Source organism: Colias croceus, chromosome 3, assembly GCF_905220415.1.
Source record: "Colias croceus chromosome 3, ilColCroc2.1".
NCBI classification, from domain to species: domain Eukaryota; kingdom Metazoa; phylum Arthropoda; class Insecta; order Lepidoptera; family Pieridae; genus Colias; species Colias croceus.
The window spans coordinates 8,446,825-8,469,049 of record NC_059539.1 but is presented as its reverse complement, the minus strand read 5'-3'; the positions used below and the strand labels follow the sequence as shown (position 1 = coordinate 8,469,049).

The 22,225-nt window shown below is 33.4% G+C and overlaps 1 protein-coding gene across 2 annotated transcripts in view; it reads right to left on the bottom strand.

The window, feature by feature from the left end:
• LOC123690747 (T-box transcription factor TBX20-like) overlaps positions 1 to 15,716 on the bottom strand; it is a 34,651-nt gene extending 18,935 nt beyond the window's left edge. For both annotated transcript variants that reach the window (XM_045634849.1, XM_045634850.1), the window contains exons 1-2: positions 15,215 to 15,716; positions 12,715 to 12,997 (exon numbers count right to left, since the gene is read on the bottom strand). In XM_045634849.1, coding sequence (XP_045490805.1) covers positions 12,715 to 12,997; positions 15,215 to 15,443 — 512 coding nt within the window. In that variant the 5' untranslated portion in view covers positions 15,444 to 15,716. The remainder of the gene's footprint in view (positions 1 to 12,714; positions 12,998 to 15,214) is intronic.
• Between the last annotated feature and the right edge of the window lie 6,509 nt (positions 15,717 to 22,225).

Below are 22,225 nucleotides of genomic sequence, written 5' to 3'. Positions count from 1 at the left end.
TGAGTAAACATACAGGGTATTAAATATCAATTTAATGATAATGTGAGCATCCTGTGTTGCGGAGTATCGACTTCTGACTGATGCAAGCTGATGACGCGTAGCAATCCTTGATCCACACTTGACATTTGTATGTGACTTGACGTTGTTACGAATCGTCGCCTGCCGGACTGACGGAAATCTTACACCCATGACAGTTTCGTGTGTTGTAAAAAGTGTTTTCATTTTGGATTTTGTTGGTTGGTCGTTGGTTTGTGTGTTGTCTATGTTATTGGCAGCGTTCAATTGCTGTCAATAATAATTACCCGTCATTATTAATTAACATCGCTTTTTATGTGCTTTTCTATTAAATGTGTATATGTCGGTTCTAGGTGTAATTATTTATTTAGTTTATATTTCCCCTTAAGTACAGAAGTACGAGGTTTTAATTTTGAAATAAGGCAATATTTTTTTGGATTTTATGCAGTTTGGCTCTACATTTTTTATTCATATTTACTATAGCTACACATTATAATCTTCATAGTCTGCAATTAGCTGAACACAACCACTAGAAATATATTTCTGTGACCCATCAATGTATTTTAGATAATTATTCGGTTAAGCAAGACGTCTTGAACAGAGTAATGAGCACTTGGGTTTGCAGATGCAGTTATGATGGAAAAGGGCGGACGCTGACGCCCGAGAGACGCGATGACAAATTGCCATGTCTCAAAATAAGATTATTGGGAAACAAGTCAACGCACAGGATTCCTGTACCAATAGGCTGATGAGTATACCGTGACAGGAAGTTTTTGTGTCCTGTAAAGTATAGTAATTATAAAGAATAATATAAAAAATTGGGAATTAAATTACGTTACAGATCGTATGTCAGATATCGCGTAATAGCGATATTATCGAACAGATATTAAATATTAAGCAAATCTGTCATTAAGTAATTCAGACCGGATATCACTCATGAAAATAAAGACGTGTGAGACATATAAAACACACACAATTAAATAACACCACAATTGCTATTACATAAATAAGGCAATGATATAATAACTCCGGTGTGTTTGACGTCTCAAATTCGAATACCTTTTTTTAGAAGGTATGTGTGAAAGATTGATGAGAATTAGTTGCTTAATGAGCTGAGTGGGCGGAGCTGGGCGGTTGGCGCATAGGGTGAAATATCGTTCTTCCTGTGAGGTCTGCGCCCGTCAAATTTTCGACACTTGCACGATTTTGTCAATCCCATTGATTAATATCTCGTAGACTGTGAGATCTCAGTTACGAGATTACTACTGAATAGAAACGGAACCGGTCGGTTGTACGCAAAAAAAGAATGTAGATACAAATACAATTGTTGTCGATTGATTATGTAATGCTTAAATCCGTGATGGTGGCAGTTAGTAATAGAGGTGTGAATTGGAATGCTATGAATAAAGCGAGTTTAAGGATGTTATTTTAAAATCTTGTTAATTATAGTTCGTTTTTTCGTGTGGATGTTTCTTTAGTCTCTAATATCCATGAATTTTGTAATCTAAGTCCATGAATTTTATATTATTAGCTCTACCTATAGGTAACCTTTATACTAAAATAGCCATATCTCCAACAAACTAGTAATATTAACCTGCGTTTAACTGAGTATTAAAATAAAATACGCATTTCCTAAAGGCCTGTTCACACGCATAGAAAATTATAAGGCCGTATCTTAACGCGTAGGGATAGCAAATAAAACATTTCTACACAACACAAGCGCCCATTATGGCGCAGATGTTGCGTGTAAGTATTTATTAGTGGTGAAGTAATTAGTGATTTTAAACAAATATTATGAGCGTACGGTTTTATTGTGACATAGCGTAATTACATAGTATGTGTAAGCTCAATAAGTCCGCTGAAGAGAAACGAGCTGTCTACTTTTAATGTTATTATATTATATCACCATACGATTAATTGGTTTTATGTGAATTGTTAAATAATGAGCGCTCTCATTAGCATTATGGCATATATTTTTAATTACTAGCAGTTACTTTTTTTCATGTAAATTCGCTTCTTTATGCGGATGACACCTGTCTGTTTTATTTTGGTCCCTCTATACATGACATGATAAAGCAAGCACAAAATGATTTAAATAAATTAAATAAATGGTTTCAATACAATCTACTAACAATAAATATATCTAAAACGTGTTATATTAAATTTAAAGCTCAGAACAAAATTATTCCACCACACGCTCCACTTAAAATTAACGGTGTTGTATTAGAACATAAAACCCACGAGAAATACCTAGGTTTGCGAATCGACAGCTCTCTAAAATGGAATTATCACATCGACCACCTAAAAAATAAATTATCAGCACTTCTTAGATCTCTGCGTAATATCACTTCTTGCATTCCTCATAAATTACGCCACACCATCTACAACACGTTAGTCAAACCTCACCTAATGTATTTAATAGAAGTATGGGGTAGCGCTTACAAAAATAAATTAGCGCCACTACAAATTTTACAAAATAAAATTATTAAAACCATTTTTAAATATCCTTTTTTAACTTCTACAAATAAAATCTACGACGATACTAAAATAATGAATTTAAAACAATTATACTTTTATAATACGTGTATGTTCATCCACAAAGCGCTACATAAAAACATAAATACAAATATAATATTCTCAACATCAAATCGCCACTATCCTAATAGACGAGCTAGCTATCTTGCCCTCCCGAAGATCCGAACGAATTATGGAAGGCGAACGGCAACATACGAGGGAGCACGTTTCTATAACGGATTGCCAAGCAAATTAAAAAGTGTAAACTCATTCATTGTATTCAAAAAACAATTAGCGAAACACATCCTGGAAGACCACACGCTCAAACTTTGAATGCAATGAATGAGTACCTAACCTAAACTTATGTTTATAGTATGTAACTTACTCTAAATTTTTAATTAACTAACGAATGATATTTTTTATAAATACCTATGTTTTAAATTTAAGTTTCTCATGTAAGTGACTTAATGTCTTAATGGGAATAAATGTCTTTAAACCTTAAATATCAAACAACTCGCAATCTAAAAATACCGTTATAAAAAGCTATAATAATTTCAAGTATATATTACAGCTATAAAGTGCTTACTATTTTTATTACAGGACACGGGTTTGGATTTCTGGAGCGAGTAGACTGTTGGTATTCGCGCCACGCTGCGCGAAATTCCGTCGCTCTTTGCTTTTATTGTCAACTCCCAGCACTAATGGAGTCACATTGCGCGACAAACTATAAGAAACGGTCCTTGCTTATTTCAGTCCAACTCCAGAAAAACGAGAACACGAGGAAGCGAAACGTGTTGAAATAATTTTCCGCGAATTCGCGTTAATGCCTGCAAAGCCCGCAATTTAGTCACGTAATCGCCAGCTATAGATATGTAGTCACACCTGTGTTTTCGAGCACAAACGTGGCGCGGAGTTGCTCAAGTCGACACCGAAATTGGGAACTTTGGCGACAATATTGCTTAAACTGTCGCCTCGGGCTAAGCACCTTCCTTGTTCATTTTGAAGTTTCGCAATATTCTTATTTAGCGCTTAAATTTTTGGTGACGCGAGGTTTTGTGAAATATCGCTAACCGAATAGATAAACACAGTTATGTGGTATCATGCGGAATTGAATATGGAATAAACGCTTTTTTGCTTTTAATTAAAGTTATTTTTGAGTTTATAACGAAAACAATTTACCGTAGTGAATAAATTCATGCATAAATAATCTGTGTAGCGATAAAACTAGCAAGGTAGCGAATTGATCACTTTCTTTTTATGAAACACGGCTAATAACAGACTAGCAAGTGTTACTGTCGTCCTATTAGTTTCTAAATAGACATATTATTAAACCGTAACTGGTACTAGCAGTCTATAGTTAGACTGTTTTCACTTCCACGATCCAGCGCTGGTGTGAAATCGTTCTCAAGTAAGAATGGACTTAAAGCATAATGCTATGAAAATTTTTGGTTACAAAACTTATATATGTTCTTACTTTAAACTTAAATATATTCTAAAACTTAATTATATTCTTACTGTATTATATTTATGCTCTGCCCTATTCCTCTCCTCAAACTAACTTCCTTCCGTACGTCTGGTTGTCTGGAAGAAATCGCTATTTAGCGATAAGACCGCCATTTGTTTAAATTTATAATTAGATTAAGTTTCTATAGTTAAGTTAAGTCAGAGCAATAAAGTATGAATAAATAAAATAAATAAATAAATATGTGTGTCATATTGAAATTCTTAAAAATTCTAAAAGTTCTGTATTGTTTAATAAAGGGGCTAAGAATCTTTTAACGGCATAAAGGCTGAATAGGTTTATAATTTTGTAAATGAATAAGAAATCAATTTTGCCTAGCAATATCGTAGATATGTTGCATTTAACATTTTAATTAGTTCATAGATGTAAATACATATAGACATGCCTCAAAAATATAATAATTACTGTTGCATTTTTAAATGATTTTCCAATTCGATTTTTATTGACTTCGGTCAATTAAGTATCTACATTGTCTTCCTAACATTATTTATAAACTATGGTATATATAAATAAAAATATCCCTTACATTTCCCCTCGCACACATACCAACATCATACCTACTGGTATATCACATTGCAATTGAAATACTAGGGTGTAGGGTGTACTAGGTCGCCTTATGTGAGCGTCTGAACATTCGTGTCTGCTAATGTCGTCAGCTCAGGCCAGAGGTTACACGTACCGACTGTTAAAACGGAACATGTCAGCGGTTAGAATACGCCCTTGTGAGTTCAAATGTCTAGATGCTATTTGAATTTTGGTAGACTGTGGTATTGTCAAGAAAATTATATTATGATAATACGGATTAGGGATATTGCAAAGATCATGAGATGACGTGATATCACAAACTGAAAATTTAATTTTCAATATAATATTTATTAACCTGAGATTATCTATTATATTTAGGTAGATTTAGGCCATTCCGACAACCATTTTTATTATAGTTACCAAACAAGAAGCTTAATAAAAAACATAACCAATTATTATTAAATGAGATTTCAAATTATCAGCATATTATTAATTAGTATACAAATGTTTGTCATCGCTGTAGAACATGGTGGTCGTCTGAACGATAATAATCATTTAATCGCCTCTAAATCTGCTAACAGCTACGTTTGTCGTGTAACATCAAACGACAGGACTTTCTTCGAAGCACACATCAAAGAGAATACGATCTACGACTGTGACTCAATTGGAAGCCATTACATTGAATTATATCTGATTATTGAGTTCTTCGATACATAGACGGAATTAACAATGCCGCAATTACGGATAAATATGCACACAGGTTACGTTGTGTTTACTCAGCCATGCTGATATAGAAGTAATTGGCGTAATGATAGTACAATGCGGTTAGGTACATAGAGGTTCCCCGTATATATCGGGAGGTTAGCGGATGTCAACGGAGGGCGGACCGTAGTAAGTATATAAACATTTTCCGCGTACTTACTTCCATAAATTAGTTCCCGCTAAGACGCGGTATAAATACGCGTAAACACTCGCTCGTTCCTTCATTGCGTACTAATCGTTTTAATTATTCACATCCTATGCTACGAGCATAAAAATCTTTACAGTTTGACGCTTTATTGAGGACCAAACATAGGTGAATAAAACATCAGTATAATAAGCACCTATAAAATTGTCGGGCAACAGTCGAAAGTGTTCTTTGAAAGAAAATTTTAAATTACACGCTATGAGGAACTTAAAAAACACTCGTTCGACAATCACCTATCATTACTCGTAGGAGGCGTCCGTTAGCGCACACAAAGGGTGGCAGGAAAGACGAAAATTAAAAGTTTCCACAAAATAAAAGGAACAGATGTCAAATTAAACGGTTAAAGTAAAGATTACAAATGAAATATTCACGGTGAAAGCGGGGCTCAGGCCCTGGTTATGTAAATAAGTGGCTACGAAAATGTACATAATTAGTTTACACGTTTTCTCCGTAGCGCCCTGTCACCCCTCGCGGCATATTGCGCGGTGGTGGGGCGGAGGGGGCAGATTAGCCCACGATACACTCGCTAAGGGTACATTTACATGAATCACACATCTATTACACACTATGTTCGGATAGGCTGCATGTGTTCTCTTCACATAACCTAGATAACAACGGATAGGGTTCAACATACCTACCTTTTTATAAACCACTAATTAAAAATGGAACAACATGTATTTTACTAATCATTTGTCCATTTAACGCTCATATTTGTTTGGTATAACCACTTATTAACGTAATATAGGTACTTAATTTATGCTTTTTTAATAGAGATTTTTTAATTAATAAGGTTTCATTGATTATTTTCTTTTATTCCAGTCAATGTAGTTTACCTATAGTAAAAATCTAAAACTCAATTCAGTTTGAATATACCTAGTCAAATTGTGTTAGCCTTAATTGTACCTAAGATATTAAAATACGTAAAATAATGTATATAAATATCTTGACTAAGTAAAGGACACCTAAGTTTCCAAATCACTCACAGTTTCAGGAATAGGATTGTTACATGTAACAATGAAGAGCGAAATGTTTTATTTAAATGAAAGACAAAGAGTAAGATGCGACTAGAGTGACAGCTAATCTCTTAATAAGACACAAAGTAAAGTGAATTTGCAATGAGACAGCGCCTTTGAGGGGCGGTGTCGGCGCGTCAACGTCGCGGCGCGGGGGCGACGTGCCTCCTTAATTCTTTTGTCGTTTTCAGCCCTGTCAAATATCGCATTTCCTGTTTGCATACATTTACACTGACGCCCGCACTCACCCCGGGCGCACTTCCCGCTCCGTCCGTCTCTCAAGAATAAAATTAGTGTCGGCAGCGTGACACCAACTGAATTTAAGCTTAATAAGATATTTATAAAGAAATTTCCGATTCAGCAGCAAAGTTCAAAATTTGACTCGGACTACGTAAAGAGTTCGTAGCATTTTCAATTTAAACTTGGAACAAGTTAAATAATGTTTGCGTTTTGCAAAACTCCATTCATTTAAGTAATTTAAGTAGATTAGCTTTTGAATCTATGGGTTGCGTAATCGTTCTTTAAAATCTTGTTTATAAGGTATTTAATTAGTATTTCTTCCACAATTTCTCGGACAAAGTATATAACGAGGAAGGAGGTTGAAAACTAAACGAACGTGCCCTACTAATAGCGCTCGACTAATCTAAGTGAGCTTTCAGGTGGAAGGCTCTGTATGCACTTCGCGCGTTTCCCCCGCGAAGTCGCGGCTAATGTGCACATAAATCAGCAGTAACACGGTCACCCGGGCCTCCTCGCCGCCGATAAAATTCCAAATTGTTTCCTCGCCCCCGGTGGGCGCCGCCCGCGCCCTCGGTTCGCTCTTAAACGCCGTTTCAAGTTGCACTTGTGAATCGCACTTTTTACTGTTCTCGAAATTGGCGTTGCGAATTGCTTTTCTTCCTCGCAACTTTTATGGGCGCTCAGCGTCGCGGGATCGCGCTTTACGAATGTAACCGAAATTGGTACGCGATTTTACTTTTTTCAACTCGCGAACTATCGCGAATCGAGCGGGCACAATGGCATTGGCAAATGCGAGCCAATTAGAAGATTAAGCGTTGACAATTACAGTGTTGGATCGCGATCGTATATCAACAATTATCGTACGAGAGCGATAAATGGGCAACGAGACTCGTGTACGTGTAAGCGCGGTGCACCCAGCGCAACCTGGTCGAATATTATCTATGTGCATTGTCCGCTGACCGCTGTTTTTATTTTGTTTACAAATTCATCATGAATTATTATGATTACAATACCATGTTCTCTACATTACGAGACTTTCGAAAAACATTTCTACCAAATTATATGCTGAAGATTATAGTAGAGCCATTTTAATAGGCAACATTTGACAGTTCAACAAAATTCAACAACGTAACCTAGTAACGACGACATAGAATAACATGATATTTCGTTTTGTTAGAACTGCACATTTGCTTAACTTTTTTCAATTACGACTACATATTTATAATAATAATGACCGATACAAGTAATTTTAAGATCTCATTTTACTGATAAATCATTCTAAACATAATAAACAATTTCTGAATTGAACAACTGACGTCGCTACAATTTTGTGTCAATAAACCTTTTTTCTTTTTAAATACCAGAGACGTTACTCTAAAAATCGAAATCTGACATCTAGAATCGAATGCATTGATTACTTGTGAATAAAAATCATCATAAATTAATAAATTCGATTGACAAATGTTTCAAATCCTTATCGATTAATTCACTTTTAATCGATGTTTTTAAGCAGGTTACCTCTCTTCAAAGATAAAATTGATAGACGTCAAATGTTGCCTATTAAATTGGCTCGACTATAGTTACAAAATTCGAAACAAAACTGAATAATTTGACAGCAAAGTCATAACATTTGACAATGTGTCCATTGCTTAGCTATTCTACAGATCTCGATGAGTTATACTAGTTCGTTCGTCGTTTTAAAAAATGTTTACGACTCAATTTTCTACAATCCACTTGTAAACATTTAACATCAAAGCGATTCCGTGGAAACAATTAGATCACAATATTGTCTCGGGAGATATCAAGTGTAAAATATGGCGAACCATTTATCATACGAAATGTGAATGTTTATATAAAGAATGGTGGTGAGAAGTAAATCAAGGCGGTCGTCGTGTGCCAAGATTGTGATTATGTGTTGGCAGAGTTCGCCGCGGAGACATCTTCACTATGTATTTCTTTGATTACACTAAAATTAAATATGTGCTATGGGAATTAAGTTTGTCCACATTCAAAATATTCGTGCAAATACTACAAGAGCATATTTTATTTTAGATTATAACAAATAATGGTTCTGAAGAGCTAATCACAATTAAGCATACCATTAATCTGTAAACAACGATAAAAAAAAATTTTCAATTGTCATAACAAAAAATCTATCTCCACCCTTTAGCTCCATGTGCACCCGACGTGTAACAATATTTGCAGAGCAAATGAAAAATGAGTCCGCGTTAAACAAACTTAAGCGTTCGTTTACAATGAGACAGGTTTTAAAACGCAGCTTACCGCATTAGCTCTACCGCTTAGCTTGGCAACTAGCAGCCGACGGACGGACATATTTACATTATTCTATTACGCCTGTTATGATAATCTCTTGGGGATGAATGCAGCTAATGTGGTCGGATTTAGCATACCGCATTTTTGCTTTATTCGTTTTGATATGCAGATTTAATCTCCGCAGCGGAAAATTTTAACTTTGCGCGTTAATGTCGACCGATTGGCATTCTTTATTGGCTTAGCTAGGACAGGTTAGTTATATAGAATTCTTTCTTTTAAAAAATTAATGGTGTTATTAAATTTTACATCTTTTGTTTTGGTTAGCCTATTGTTCTATCATGTCTATTTGAAAGAGTTGTGAAGAAGTTACTTCCAGAATCTTAAACAAATTTACTATTGTAACATATTAATGTAGTAATCAGCTGCCATGGTAGGGAATTAAACATACGAAGAGCTAGCACTTGATTTAGAACATTCTCGCGACAATTCGGCAGATCTCAGTGGGGCAATTCAATTACATCGAAAGATCCCTCATAAGCGAATCGTTTTTCCGTGTCATTAATTTTTTCGAACGGCACAGGGCTCGGCGCGATATGGCGGGGTGGGTCCGCGGCTATCTTGTTAGATAATGCTGATTTATTCGGGCGGGCGACGGCCACGATTCGTCGCGCTTCGTCAGCGGGCGACGCGAATGTCGCGCGAAATCGCCACGTCGCGTCCTGTTTATTTAGCGAGTAGCGAGTACGAGTCCGTCGTTCATTTGTGACGGTTAGTTGGCGAGATTTATGCTAATCGACGAGGCCGAGTCGGATAAGCCCGCGTGTGGCAAATTATCCCCCATTGTGACGTACATCTCTTTTTATGTGCTATTTTTCACGGTTAAATTAATAACTTTTTGGGAATGAATGGATGCATGGTATCACAGACGTAAAATAATGATACGTCCAATAGAACTGAATTATACCGGTACATGAGTGATAGGTACCGGTATTATTCAAAACTAGAGACAGTAAATAGTTGATATCGGTTGATAATTTGGTAGGTTTAAACAATATATAAACAATATCTACAAAATTATCTATAGATAGACAACATAAAGTAAATGTGTACCGCATTAATTAAATAAATAATGTGTGATGGATGATTTGACCAATGAAGTTGGAAGGTATCATATAATAATCAAGTATCTTATAATTTTTTTTACTAAAACGATAATGAACAGGTGCAGGCAAACCAATCGAATTTAAAAAACAAACTAAGTCGCCTCCGACTTGTATATTGCAATTCGCAAAGAAATAAAGACATAAAGCGTGTGTGATAAGCCGTGTTTCTAACATGGGCGCGCGTTATCAGAGGTCACGTTAGCGAATTTGTCACGATCGGTGAGCTGTCGCCTTGATTTACGCAGCCGCGATAGCGTCGCCGACTGCCTGTGGCCAGCTTCATGTGAGAATGCAGCTAAATAAATATAAAGCTGCATGCACACTGATTTTTTATTTTTTTAGTGTGAGGAAGGGAGGTTTGTCGAGTTTGGCTTGAGATGATGAACCGATGTTTTTAATATTGTCTATTAAAAAAAGTAATATTTGTTACGATTTGAAGTAATCTAGACAAAATTAATGTGTTGGAAATTTGAAAGTTTACCTACCCGTAGGCCGTATGATAATATTTAGTTCACGTGAGCAAATCTGCATATGGAAAGCTTTCTATATTGTAAAATCAGCAAAGCTTATATTAAGCTTAACCCTAACTGTAACTGTAACACACTAATCTTTCATAAAATTAATAATCACAATCAAATCACAATCAATGCTACGCACTATAATTTTGACATACTACGTAATAATTGAAAAAACCTGACTTAATTGAATGGTTTTTAAAATATTAAGTACATATATGTGCAATTTTAAAATTAAATTCATATTAAAAAAATATCGATCGAGTATCGATGTTGGACCATATTTACCAATATATTCTTATTATTAGATATAAATCTATAATTTGGTATCGATATTATATATTCTGATAATAATGTAGCGCACTTTGCAATAATTTTTATATTCTTAATGATAATGAAAAAAAATGCAACACATTATTAATTATTTTAATAAGCAGAAATATGATTAAGTTTTTCTTAAAAAATCTAAAATTCATTAGCAATTATAGCATAAACCGCATTAAATTATACGATGCAAATATTATATCTAAACGAACACACAATTACGTTATCTAGTTATAAAGATGTTAATTTTCTGAACACAACCGTATATTTGAATGATTACAAGTAAATTACATATTAATAAAGGTTATGGGCTAAATTCATAAGTACGATAAATTACTAATGAGCAGGCTTTGCAGAAATTAATTAAGATTAAGTTACATGTTGATTAAAATAACTATCTTGTTGACATTTATTGTTATCAGATGTGTAGACTGTAGACGTGCCCTTAACTAATAAGCTTTAGTTATAATCGCATATTTTGAAAATATAATAAAAATTCTTACAAAGTAATCATTAATACACAAAAATTATGTCTGTGAATCACGGTAGCCTACCTATAGGTAGGTAGAAAGTATTGGTTCTTTTTATTGTCTATTTGTTTTTACGCAAACAGATGCATATTAAAAATTTTAAGTTGTCATAATTCCAATGAATAAATGTTTTTTTTTATATATTTTTATATATTATGTGCAGATTGATTTCAATCCGCGGCTTAGAGTTTGATCTTTACATTAAAGTTTAATGAATGTAAATATGTTTCCTAATCACACAAATCTGATTTATTTTAATTTTCGCTCAAAATCAATAACTTTTTACTCTAATTAGGGCGCGTTTTACAGCTTTTCGGTTTGTTCAGCTGTAGTCTGAGTGTCGGGCAATTGCCCATTGTGTCTTTGACGCGAAACGGCCACGCTTCGCGCCGCTGCGAAACCACCTACCTTATTCACTATCGTCGTATTGCCTTGATCTCGTTAAACAATTGAAATTAAAGACTTTAATGAAACTCGTGTAAAACCAAACAAAAAGTCGCCTACTTGCACCCTTATTAAATAAATTTTATTGAGTTAGATTTCGCGATTACATAATACTTACGTTGGTAAAATTACGTACCTATTCATTATTTTAAGATTTTTTAAATAATTTTCCAATAGTTTCTTAATAAAAATTTTATCCGCGACTCGCCAGTATTTTTTACAAAATTTTTGTAATTTTTTTGAATCCGTCATTGTATTAGGTACCTATATGAATTGCAATTTGCAAAACTGCATACTTTTTGCACACTGTTTTTCTGATTAAACGCTGCCATACTAATCCCTTATGATGAATAACACCAGTTAAATTATTTAAAGATAATTCAATTTTATTCTGTTTAATTAAAAATTGTATTAATTAACCTTTTCTTGTGTTTCAATTTTCGCGTAAATTACAAATTTCAAAGTAAATTCAATTGATTATTATTTAAAAATTCAAGGAAGCTTATAATTCTTTAAATTGATGTAAATTGATGTAAATTTTACACCAATTTATTATTTGTTATTAAAGTACCTATACAGCGCTATTACAGGTAAGACAATTAGCTGTTTACACGACTCATACATACTATACTACATATCTAGTAGGTACAATATCATTCAGCACTCACCTCCCAGTCTTAGTGATGATCATTTCAGTGCCGAGTTCATTGAACTTATCCCAAAGCTCTTTAGTTTCCAAGTGACATTGTATGTGTTTCATCTCATCGCTGGACCATCGTTCTATCAACTGCGGGTTCCTGGGGGTCGGGGACATGGCCCTGGAGCCCCCGGGGCCGCTCATGGACCCAGCTTCGGATGTAGAGGACACATCTACTGGCGAATCACGCTCGTATTCTGGTAAGGGGGGTGAGGGCGACCCAGAGGCTGACGCGGCAGCGTCTACGAATTTTTCTGGAATAAGATTAGATGTGTTACTTTTTCTCATTATAAATAATAAATATCTAATATATAAAAATCAATGCCACTTTTCGTTGTAATTCCATAACTCGAGAACGGCTGAACCGATTTCGATAATTCTTTTTTTATTATATTCCTTGAAGTACGAGGATGGTTCTTATGTAGAGAAAACGTTAATATGTACCACGGGCGAAGCCGGGGCGGACCGCTAGTTTTTTATAAGTTCTATGACTTATGACGTCTTTTCTTCGAAGAAACGATTAGAAATGGTTCCTACCTCTCCAAAAATGTGGATTGATTTATCCTGACCAAAAACACGGATTAATAACTACCTAAGTAAAAAGTTAGGTACTACGTAATTCTTGAAATGAATAGGAGTATACCTGTGTAGAGTTAAGTGATAGAGATAGATAGAGAGTAGAGGTAATTCTTATTAGAATAGACTGAGTTTTTTATTACAAACATTTTGATAATATTCATATGCGTGTGTCTATTACATTCATATATCTTATTGTTTATAGATAATCTAAAAGTCTTCTGCCGAAAATTACAAGCCTTCGAAAAAAATTTTAGTATCTCTCTAATATTATATTAAGAATACATAATCCTGAAATGCGGTGATAACTGATAATAATTGAAGAACTTTGCTGTTAAACTGCTTTATAAAAAACTTGTAAAAAATCTCAATATATATTGCGGATATTTATTTATTTAAAAAAAAAATCACTTGCCGTTACAGGTCATTCCCAATGCGACAAAGATACAATTTTATTACCAAAACAAACTTAACTAACTTAAAAAAACTAAATAAATATTATTATACATAAATAAATTAATAAATTAATAAATATATAAATGAGGAGTAAATATTATCTATTAATTTATTAGGTAGAGACGGATTAAAAATATTATGTAGGTAGGTAGTATTGTCATGATTCTGATATGATTAATTTAATATTTAATTATATATAAATAGCCACAGATACCGGAGAAAATCACTACATTCATAGTAATATTGCTTATGCATTTTTCAATTTTTTTAAACTAGAATTAACGTAGGTATTCTTTAAAGACAATTATAGTGATACATTAAAAGCATATAAAACTATAAAAATTACATTTTAATACGCTTAAATTAAATCATAAAAAGTATTGCGTTGATCACAAGAGCAAACTGTAGGTATTTTTCTTGAAAATAGGGAAAACACGAACAAATAACAAAATCGGATCTTCTGTAATATATGCCGTTCTTTTGAACAAGGACTTTTAAAATAAGATATATGCAAGTTATTGACTATAAGTACCTAATATTAATAATTATATGAGTAGGAATATTCACTGTTCTCTTATTTCTTTACTTTTCTTCTCTTTCCTACAATGTACCGAAGAGCCAAATTTATTCCCTTTTAATGTAAAATCTTTTATCATTCAACGTTGATTATTATTTTATAATCCCATATTATAATATTTAATGTACAGGAAAATCTACAGTGCATTGAACAATTTCTACATTTGTGTTTTACAAAAAGGAACTTTATTACGTCACATGTAGAATTAAATTCCATTTTAAATAGGCATTATTTGTTTATACTTCATAATATAGAACTTATAAAAATTAATATTTTTATGAGCAAAAAAAAATAATAATTAGGGAATTTAAATGTGAGATTTGGAGTAGTTGTACACATCTACTCTTTACTATCTATAAATTATAATATCTATTATGCTGTGAGTCTTTCTTATTGCAATTATATTTTATCAGATCAGTAGCCCCAAGTAGTACCTACATATTAATTTCTCTTAACTTATGTACTTTGATTTGTTTTAATACACCTAGGTAACATAGAAAATCAAAAAGGTACCTACCTATAGATAATAATTTTAGTGTCTTGTATTCACAGTGTATTTTTTCATATTTGGACTGTAATATTAATGACAATATTATTTTTACCAACATCTAAAATTTAATTACTAATATAATGAGATATTAGTCTATTTTTATATTCTTATTAATAAAAATTATTAAGATAAGGTTATTTCTAATAAACCTACCTAAAAATAGTTCAAGAATAGGATGATTATTAAATTAACTCTATGTAGAGCATTTGTCATTTTATAACTTAGGTACAATACTTTCTTGAATATATTCAAATTGTATATTTTCTAAGGATATACCTAAAAGTCTATTTAAAAAAATATTCTAGAACTTACCCAATGGAGTCAAAGTGTCTTCTCTAGGGTCTCTAAGTCTACGGCGCTCCCGTCTCTCCTGTCTGTCCCTGGCCATAATGGCTGCGATGGAGAAGTCGGTGGCACATGGCCTCGCCGAGCACTCCTCCTCCATGGCTGGCCGCTCCCGGCCCTCGCTCTGCAGCAGCATCAAGCTCACAGCCTCAGGAATCCGGCTTCGGGCCCACACGTCACCGACCGTGCATCCCATTACAGATCATAATATTCGAAACCACGACTTGTTTATAAACCACTACAAGTCGAACTAAAATAAAAATATATGCAACGATATCTAACTAATCAGAAAGTTTAAAAAGTTTAAACTATCGTAAAATAGTTCGCAGAGACACTATTTGTAAATAATAAAACGAACTACGATCGGTTTTATCGTGAATGTGTTGTCACCGCGATCGGAAGTTTCGGAATAGAGGGAAAACTTTTTACGCGCGCAAAGGACGCCGAGAGAGCAGACCGGTGCGACTTCGCGCGCTGTGGACCAGACTGAGGCGGTGGCGAGGCGGCGACGAGGCGCAGGGAGGGGCCTGCATCGCCGCCCTACGCCACCACACTTCGACCACGCACACACTACCGCTTTTTTATTATTTCTTTCTTACAACTGCCGTCTCTCTCGCACCGCCCGCGTGCTCGCCTCTGCGTCTCACTCGCGAGGTGAGTTTTTCTCCGCGTGATAACTATTGAAATTCGCTAAATGGCTCACCGCGGCACTGAAAAGGCTCTCGTTAAACGGTGAGTCGATCCTATCAAAGTATTTATTCGTAACTTTCGCATACTATTTATGCATTGTGAGAGATCGCCGAGCCAGTTCCGTCGATTACTTATTGGATACTCGCGGTTATATTTCGAATAAATAAATAACCCTTTAGTTTATAGCCGCTTTGGCATGCCTTTAAGCGTATAGGCTATTATGATATAAAACATTAATGGGCTATGATAAACTGCGGCATTACTTGTTTCTCTTCTGGTGTAAAGTAGTCTTATCGAAGTTCACCTCCATAATATATTATAAGGTTCCTTTTATTACCATTTTATATCCTGTACCTAGGTAGATATATTTTTTCTGACGTCCATCATAAAATCTTAGATTGTAAATAACGCATATGGTATATTGTACATTATACATGTATATCAATATAGACTGTTGTAATTAATTAAACTTTTAAACAAATCTGTAACTCTACAATACCTAGTAAATTAGTAGGTAATTATAAATTTCATGTAGGTACCTAGTTAGGGAATATTTCCCTTATTTTTTTCCAAAGTCAATGACAAAACAGTTAATTTTCGCATAAAATAACTAATCAAAAACTCAAAAGTACAATAAACAAATCGGAAAAGAATACAACACACAACGTACAAACAGAGTTGCAGCTCACACACGGAAACTTCGCTCGCGAAATGCAAATACATATTTATAGAGTCGATGCAAATTTGCGGAAAATTAAACTTGGAAACTTTCTGCTTTCGTATTTATAATAATTTATTAAGTGCGATGAGATCAAACTAACCATGTCGTTTTCTCGTAAACCTTATCGCCGGTAGGTCGGTAATTGTTTTACGAATGGCGTTCAGTTTATTAAGCGAACGCAATAATTTGTTTTGTCACTGATTACTGTGAGTGCAATTATTTTCAAGAGCTTTTATGAAATTTTAAAGCATAAGTATTTTGCAACTTGTTTGATTGTTTGTTATCAGTCAACCAATTAAATTTAAAAATATATATTTTGTAATTACTATTGAATTATTTCTTTAAAACTCTACATTATGCTGCAACCAATGTTTACCGTAATCAGTGGGTTAGTATTTTTGTATCTACCTACAACTGTTAGTTGTCCTGATTATATTGAATAATAATTAAATATCTACTGCTAATATTTGATCAATCTTTAATATTCATATTGCTCTACATAGGTCATATCCTACAAAATTCATTTTAATCACACAACAATTTACATCTTAATTTGTAGACCTTTTATCACTACCTTCCTACTACAGTTTATTACCTAGTAATCAAATTATAGGTAATTAAAATGTTCTAACATGATTCAAGAAAATATTTTATTAGGGTAAAACCGGGATAGATGCCCCACTTTTTGAAATAGCCTCATAATTTTAAATATATGAAACTTATACGAACACTTTTTATGAATATAGCTAGGTTAGTTATCTGTTTTGAATTACTATATATATTTTTTATCCTATCATTTATAGATAATGTGTAATAAACATTTTTGTAGAACACCTTTTTGGAGGATAGATGCCTACCTATATGGATAGTTGCCCCACCATGAAAATACTAAGGAGGATAGATGCCTGCAGAGTGGGATAGATGCCTTACATACTCTATAAACGCGAAATATAATAAAATTTGTATGATAAACCAGCAAATGTCATGTTAACTTAACTAACTCTAGTTGTTCTATTGTCCAAAAATATACTTGCGCTCGTACTCTTTCTTTTCTTTTGTATTTTCGTGGTGTGGTTCTGTTACAATCAGTCTATGGTCAAATCATTAATAAGTAAGTATACATAAAAATTTAACAAGTAAAATCGGTTAACATAGCGAAAACCTCTGACGCAATCAGGTAAAAATATAAACTGCATGTGTGTTTGTCGATAATTACATGTATATATGTATTGAGGGATAGATGCCCTTAGGGGCCCCTAAGGGCAACTATCCCTTGAAAAAACGGGGCAACTATACTTTTTGATAAGGATAGTTGCCCCCGTATTTTTTTTATTAAATAAAAACAAAAGAGCGATTATTCATACTTAAATATGTACTTATTGAACCAGTGTATAGACATAATAGGAAATATAGTGAAATTTATTAATACTTATAAAGTTATGCAATTGCAAATATTAACCTTTCAAAATTTGACGTATTCGTGAAGTTCGCCGCGGATATAATAACACGCACTAGCGAAACACGTCTTCACCAAACAACAGCTCATGCGTACCCGAAGTGCGGGATGATAGGAGCTCCTATTTAAATTATTAATTCATAGTCACGACTTTGGGAAGTTAGGTTTTTTGAAAATGAGGCATCTATCCCAGTGCGGCATCTATCCCGCTTTTACCCTATACTTAATATTATGTAGGTATAGTCTGTTACATAAAAAAAAATGTTCCAATAATTTCAAGTGCAAAATCATATAATCCTTAGCAATAATAATTCATTAATTCATTTCATTTCATTCAATATTTCAAAACTTTTACGTCTCTGGCGTTAGTCTGATTTATCTAAGCGTAGAGACAAAACATTTCTGAAACAATCTTGATATAAATTTTTCATTTCCTCCATACCACGACATACGAGCTTTACCTAAGCCCGAACACTTATGGGCTTTTAACTTGTCAGTGGACACGCTTTTTGTACAAATCAACATACGAGTGCTGATTAAAAATTTAAAAGAAGCAACTTGTGTGAACGCACTCGTTGTGACTAGACGTAGAGGGGATCGACGCCCCTTTGAGGCGGGCCGGAAATATGCTGAGCGAAATTGAGCTTTAGTTTATCTATTAATATGGTGATTTTTTGGTTGTCTGGTGTGAGTGCATCAATGCAAGCTGTGTAGGAGTGAGCTTTGCTAAGTAGCGTAATAAGCATTCGGGTAGCGGCGTGTTTTTTCTTGCATCTCTTCACGGTATCATCAGTGTTCTATTGTGACATTCAATTTTCCATTTCCACGACGAGAATTGCTGGATATGATCCAAGTTTTAATGTTGACTTTTTAATTTTCTTGAACTGATTTTGAATACGTTTTGTTAATTAATGGGTTTGTGGGTATCTATGCATTTGAATAGGATTGTTTTATTGGTTTTATACTTGTTAATATGCTTTTCTTTTACCTGTGTATTCAGGTGATGGAAGAAATCATTTGGTTTTTGGTAAAATTGATTTTTTGTGCAGATTTTTTTGAGATGCTCAAATTGTTTTTTTATAAAATGTTAAAAAATATTAAGGAACATAGAATAAGTACCTATTTGTTTTGCAGGTGGTAGAATTATTTTTAAACATAATAAAAAAAATCCTAATTCCTACATATTCAAATAGAATTACCTACCCGTATGACTATAAATAGTGCAATACTTCAAGGCGAAACAATAACACAGAATAAATATTGTTTCATTTCAATATCTGCACTAGTAATGAAATTTTAGCACCGAGCCATATTGAAACAAGTAAATCTCCGCGGATTCGTTACGGGAACCATGTAGGTAGGTACACATTCACTATGTGCGCATTGTACCTACACATTCACAAAAATGTAGGTCCTATAATTTTATTCATATGACACTATAGAACTAGAATTATTTCTATCCATTTTTTCATAAATCAGACAAAGATTACAACACTGATGTAGTTTTCAGTTTTCATATATTATTTCTATAAAATAATAGGTACCTTTGATTTGTACCTACCACAGACAATATAATACTATACGTTATATGTACTTTCTAAAAGTCACATGCATTTAAGTATTCATTTAGCAAGCTGCGTTTTTTTTCATTTTTATTAAATAGATACAATGTAAAGACTCATTCACGCCTCTTTATAGGATTAGTGGGAAATGTATGAGCAAGAGGCAGAGGAGAGAGCATGTTTTTTAGATCTGTTTGATCGGTCTTCTTTAAAGATAACATATTTAAGCAGTCTGAACTAGTTTACCATAGGATTTTCTCACTATAACGCACTTTCCTATTGTGGGGAAGACTCAAGAATAAAAAAGAAATGCGAATAATCATAAAAATATTACACTAAACTCTATATTTTTTTAAACATATAACCTATCTCTATAGGTAATATTTTTTTATAACAGAAAAATACTACTAAATATTACATAGGTACTCTACATATTATTAATACATAGGTATAAGTATTTCACAAAATATTTTTACAAATAATACTGGAGAGTCATCTAGTAGAGTCTAATCATTACACCTACGATCGTCAATATCCAAAAACTGACTCAAAAATAAACATAAGATTAAAAAACACATACGATTAAACAACAAAGATGCATATAAATCTAGCAGTTGATTGTGTACCGTTCGATTTCTTTAGCGTCCCTCGAGTGGGGGACAACACAGACACGTCCTGCGGGACTCACTAAATCGTATCGGTTACCCAACCTTTTAACTTTTTCCTTCTTTTCGCATTCGGCTCGAGCCATAACTTTTCCTGATGATTAAAGAACGGTTTATTCGTTCGTGTGCTTTTTGGTTTTATGGAACGTATTGAGTGTTATTACTTTGTTAGTTCTGATATGACTGTCGTATTTTTAAATGAGAAAGTTATCAATTCGTACAGCGACTTTTCGACTCGACTTTTTCTTCACTAGGTTCTTTTATTCTTAATCATCCTTTAATATCTAGGTATAATAAATATGATTTTATTCAGACTAATATTGTGTAGCAAATATTAAGATGATTCTCGGTGGAAAATCCTTTTTTTTATAATCTTACTTCTTAGAATATAAAAATTGGTTTGGCGGAGAACTTTGACGACTCTTTTTCTCATGAAATCTAATAAAACTAATTATTGTAATTTTACAAGGAAACATAACTTTCTCCATCATAGGTATTGGTCAGTGCGAAATATAAGTGATGTTATAATAGAGCAGATTCCACGTAGTCATAATGTGCAAACGCCAAGCTCTCCGCGTTTGGCTGACACTGTTTCAGGCCAGTGGAGACGTAGGGCTGCACTAATAGCGATTTTAAAAATGAAAATTAAATTACACTAAAATAATAATGATCCATGAGTATGTTGATATCGTCTACATTATATTACTTTCCTACATAGTAATCAATGATAAATGAATTTAATATCCTTCCAGTTATTAAGAATTTGTCTTAAATAAAAGTAAATCAATTAATCAGTTGGCTTGATAAATGACGATTTTAGTTTTGGTAAATTTAAGACCAATTAATTAATTCAAATTATGATTAAATATTCAAAAATATGCTTATGTCCACTAATTGTTAAACATATTTTTGAGCACTACCTAAGGTAAAAGCACCTAATACGGAGGTATTTCGCAACATTTGAAAGTAAGTATCAAAAATAAGCATTTGTAAGTCTTTCTAAAGGTGCCAAACCACTTTTTCGTTAAAAGTGGAACTTAAATTTTGTATTGCTGTTGAGTCTATGTTTATTTTCATGATATTTCTTATTTAAAAAAAAAATATTTAAAGAGTCAGGTCGATTTTCCCTAATACGGAGGTATGATTTTGGTCAGAGCCTAATACTGCGGTAGGCGGCTCCTAATACGGAGGGTCAGAAATTATATTCATTGAAGTTCCGTACAAATAATATTTGTTAAATAATAGGAATGTGTTAGTAAAGTAAATTGTAAGTTTTTTATTCATTGACCATTGGTTTGATTACGTTGATTCACTTTTAATGTGTTTCATTTATGCTTTTAGTTTTATCGAAAAAAAAACACGCATATCAAATAAGAATCCACAAAAAAAGACACAAAACTTCTTATTTATTTACGCAACCCTAAATCTGGTAATTTTAAGTTCTATGGATAGGGCCGTAATAGGAGATCATATAACCTAATACAGAGTTACCTGGAAATATCTACCACCGTAATAGGAAAACTACTCGTGTTTTTAATAATCCTAATTCTGAGCCATCAAAAATTCGATAAACAAGAGAGTGTAAATGCTTAATCAAATGATAACAGTTTTTTGGCTCAGATGTGTAAAACTCAAATCAACAGTTATACAAAATAAATGATTTGTGATACATTAAAATACACCTTCCTATTTTTACACCTTCTAAGAAACAAACATTTTGTACTCAACCGTTTTCATATTTAACTGGATTTCTAATTAAGAAAACATACCGCAGAATATGGTTTCTAATTTATCAGATTAATAATTATTCCAACTAATCTTGGAATTAATTCAATAAGTAAATAAAATGAAAGTTATAAACAATTAAACATGCCCAGTATTTTT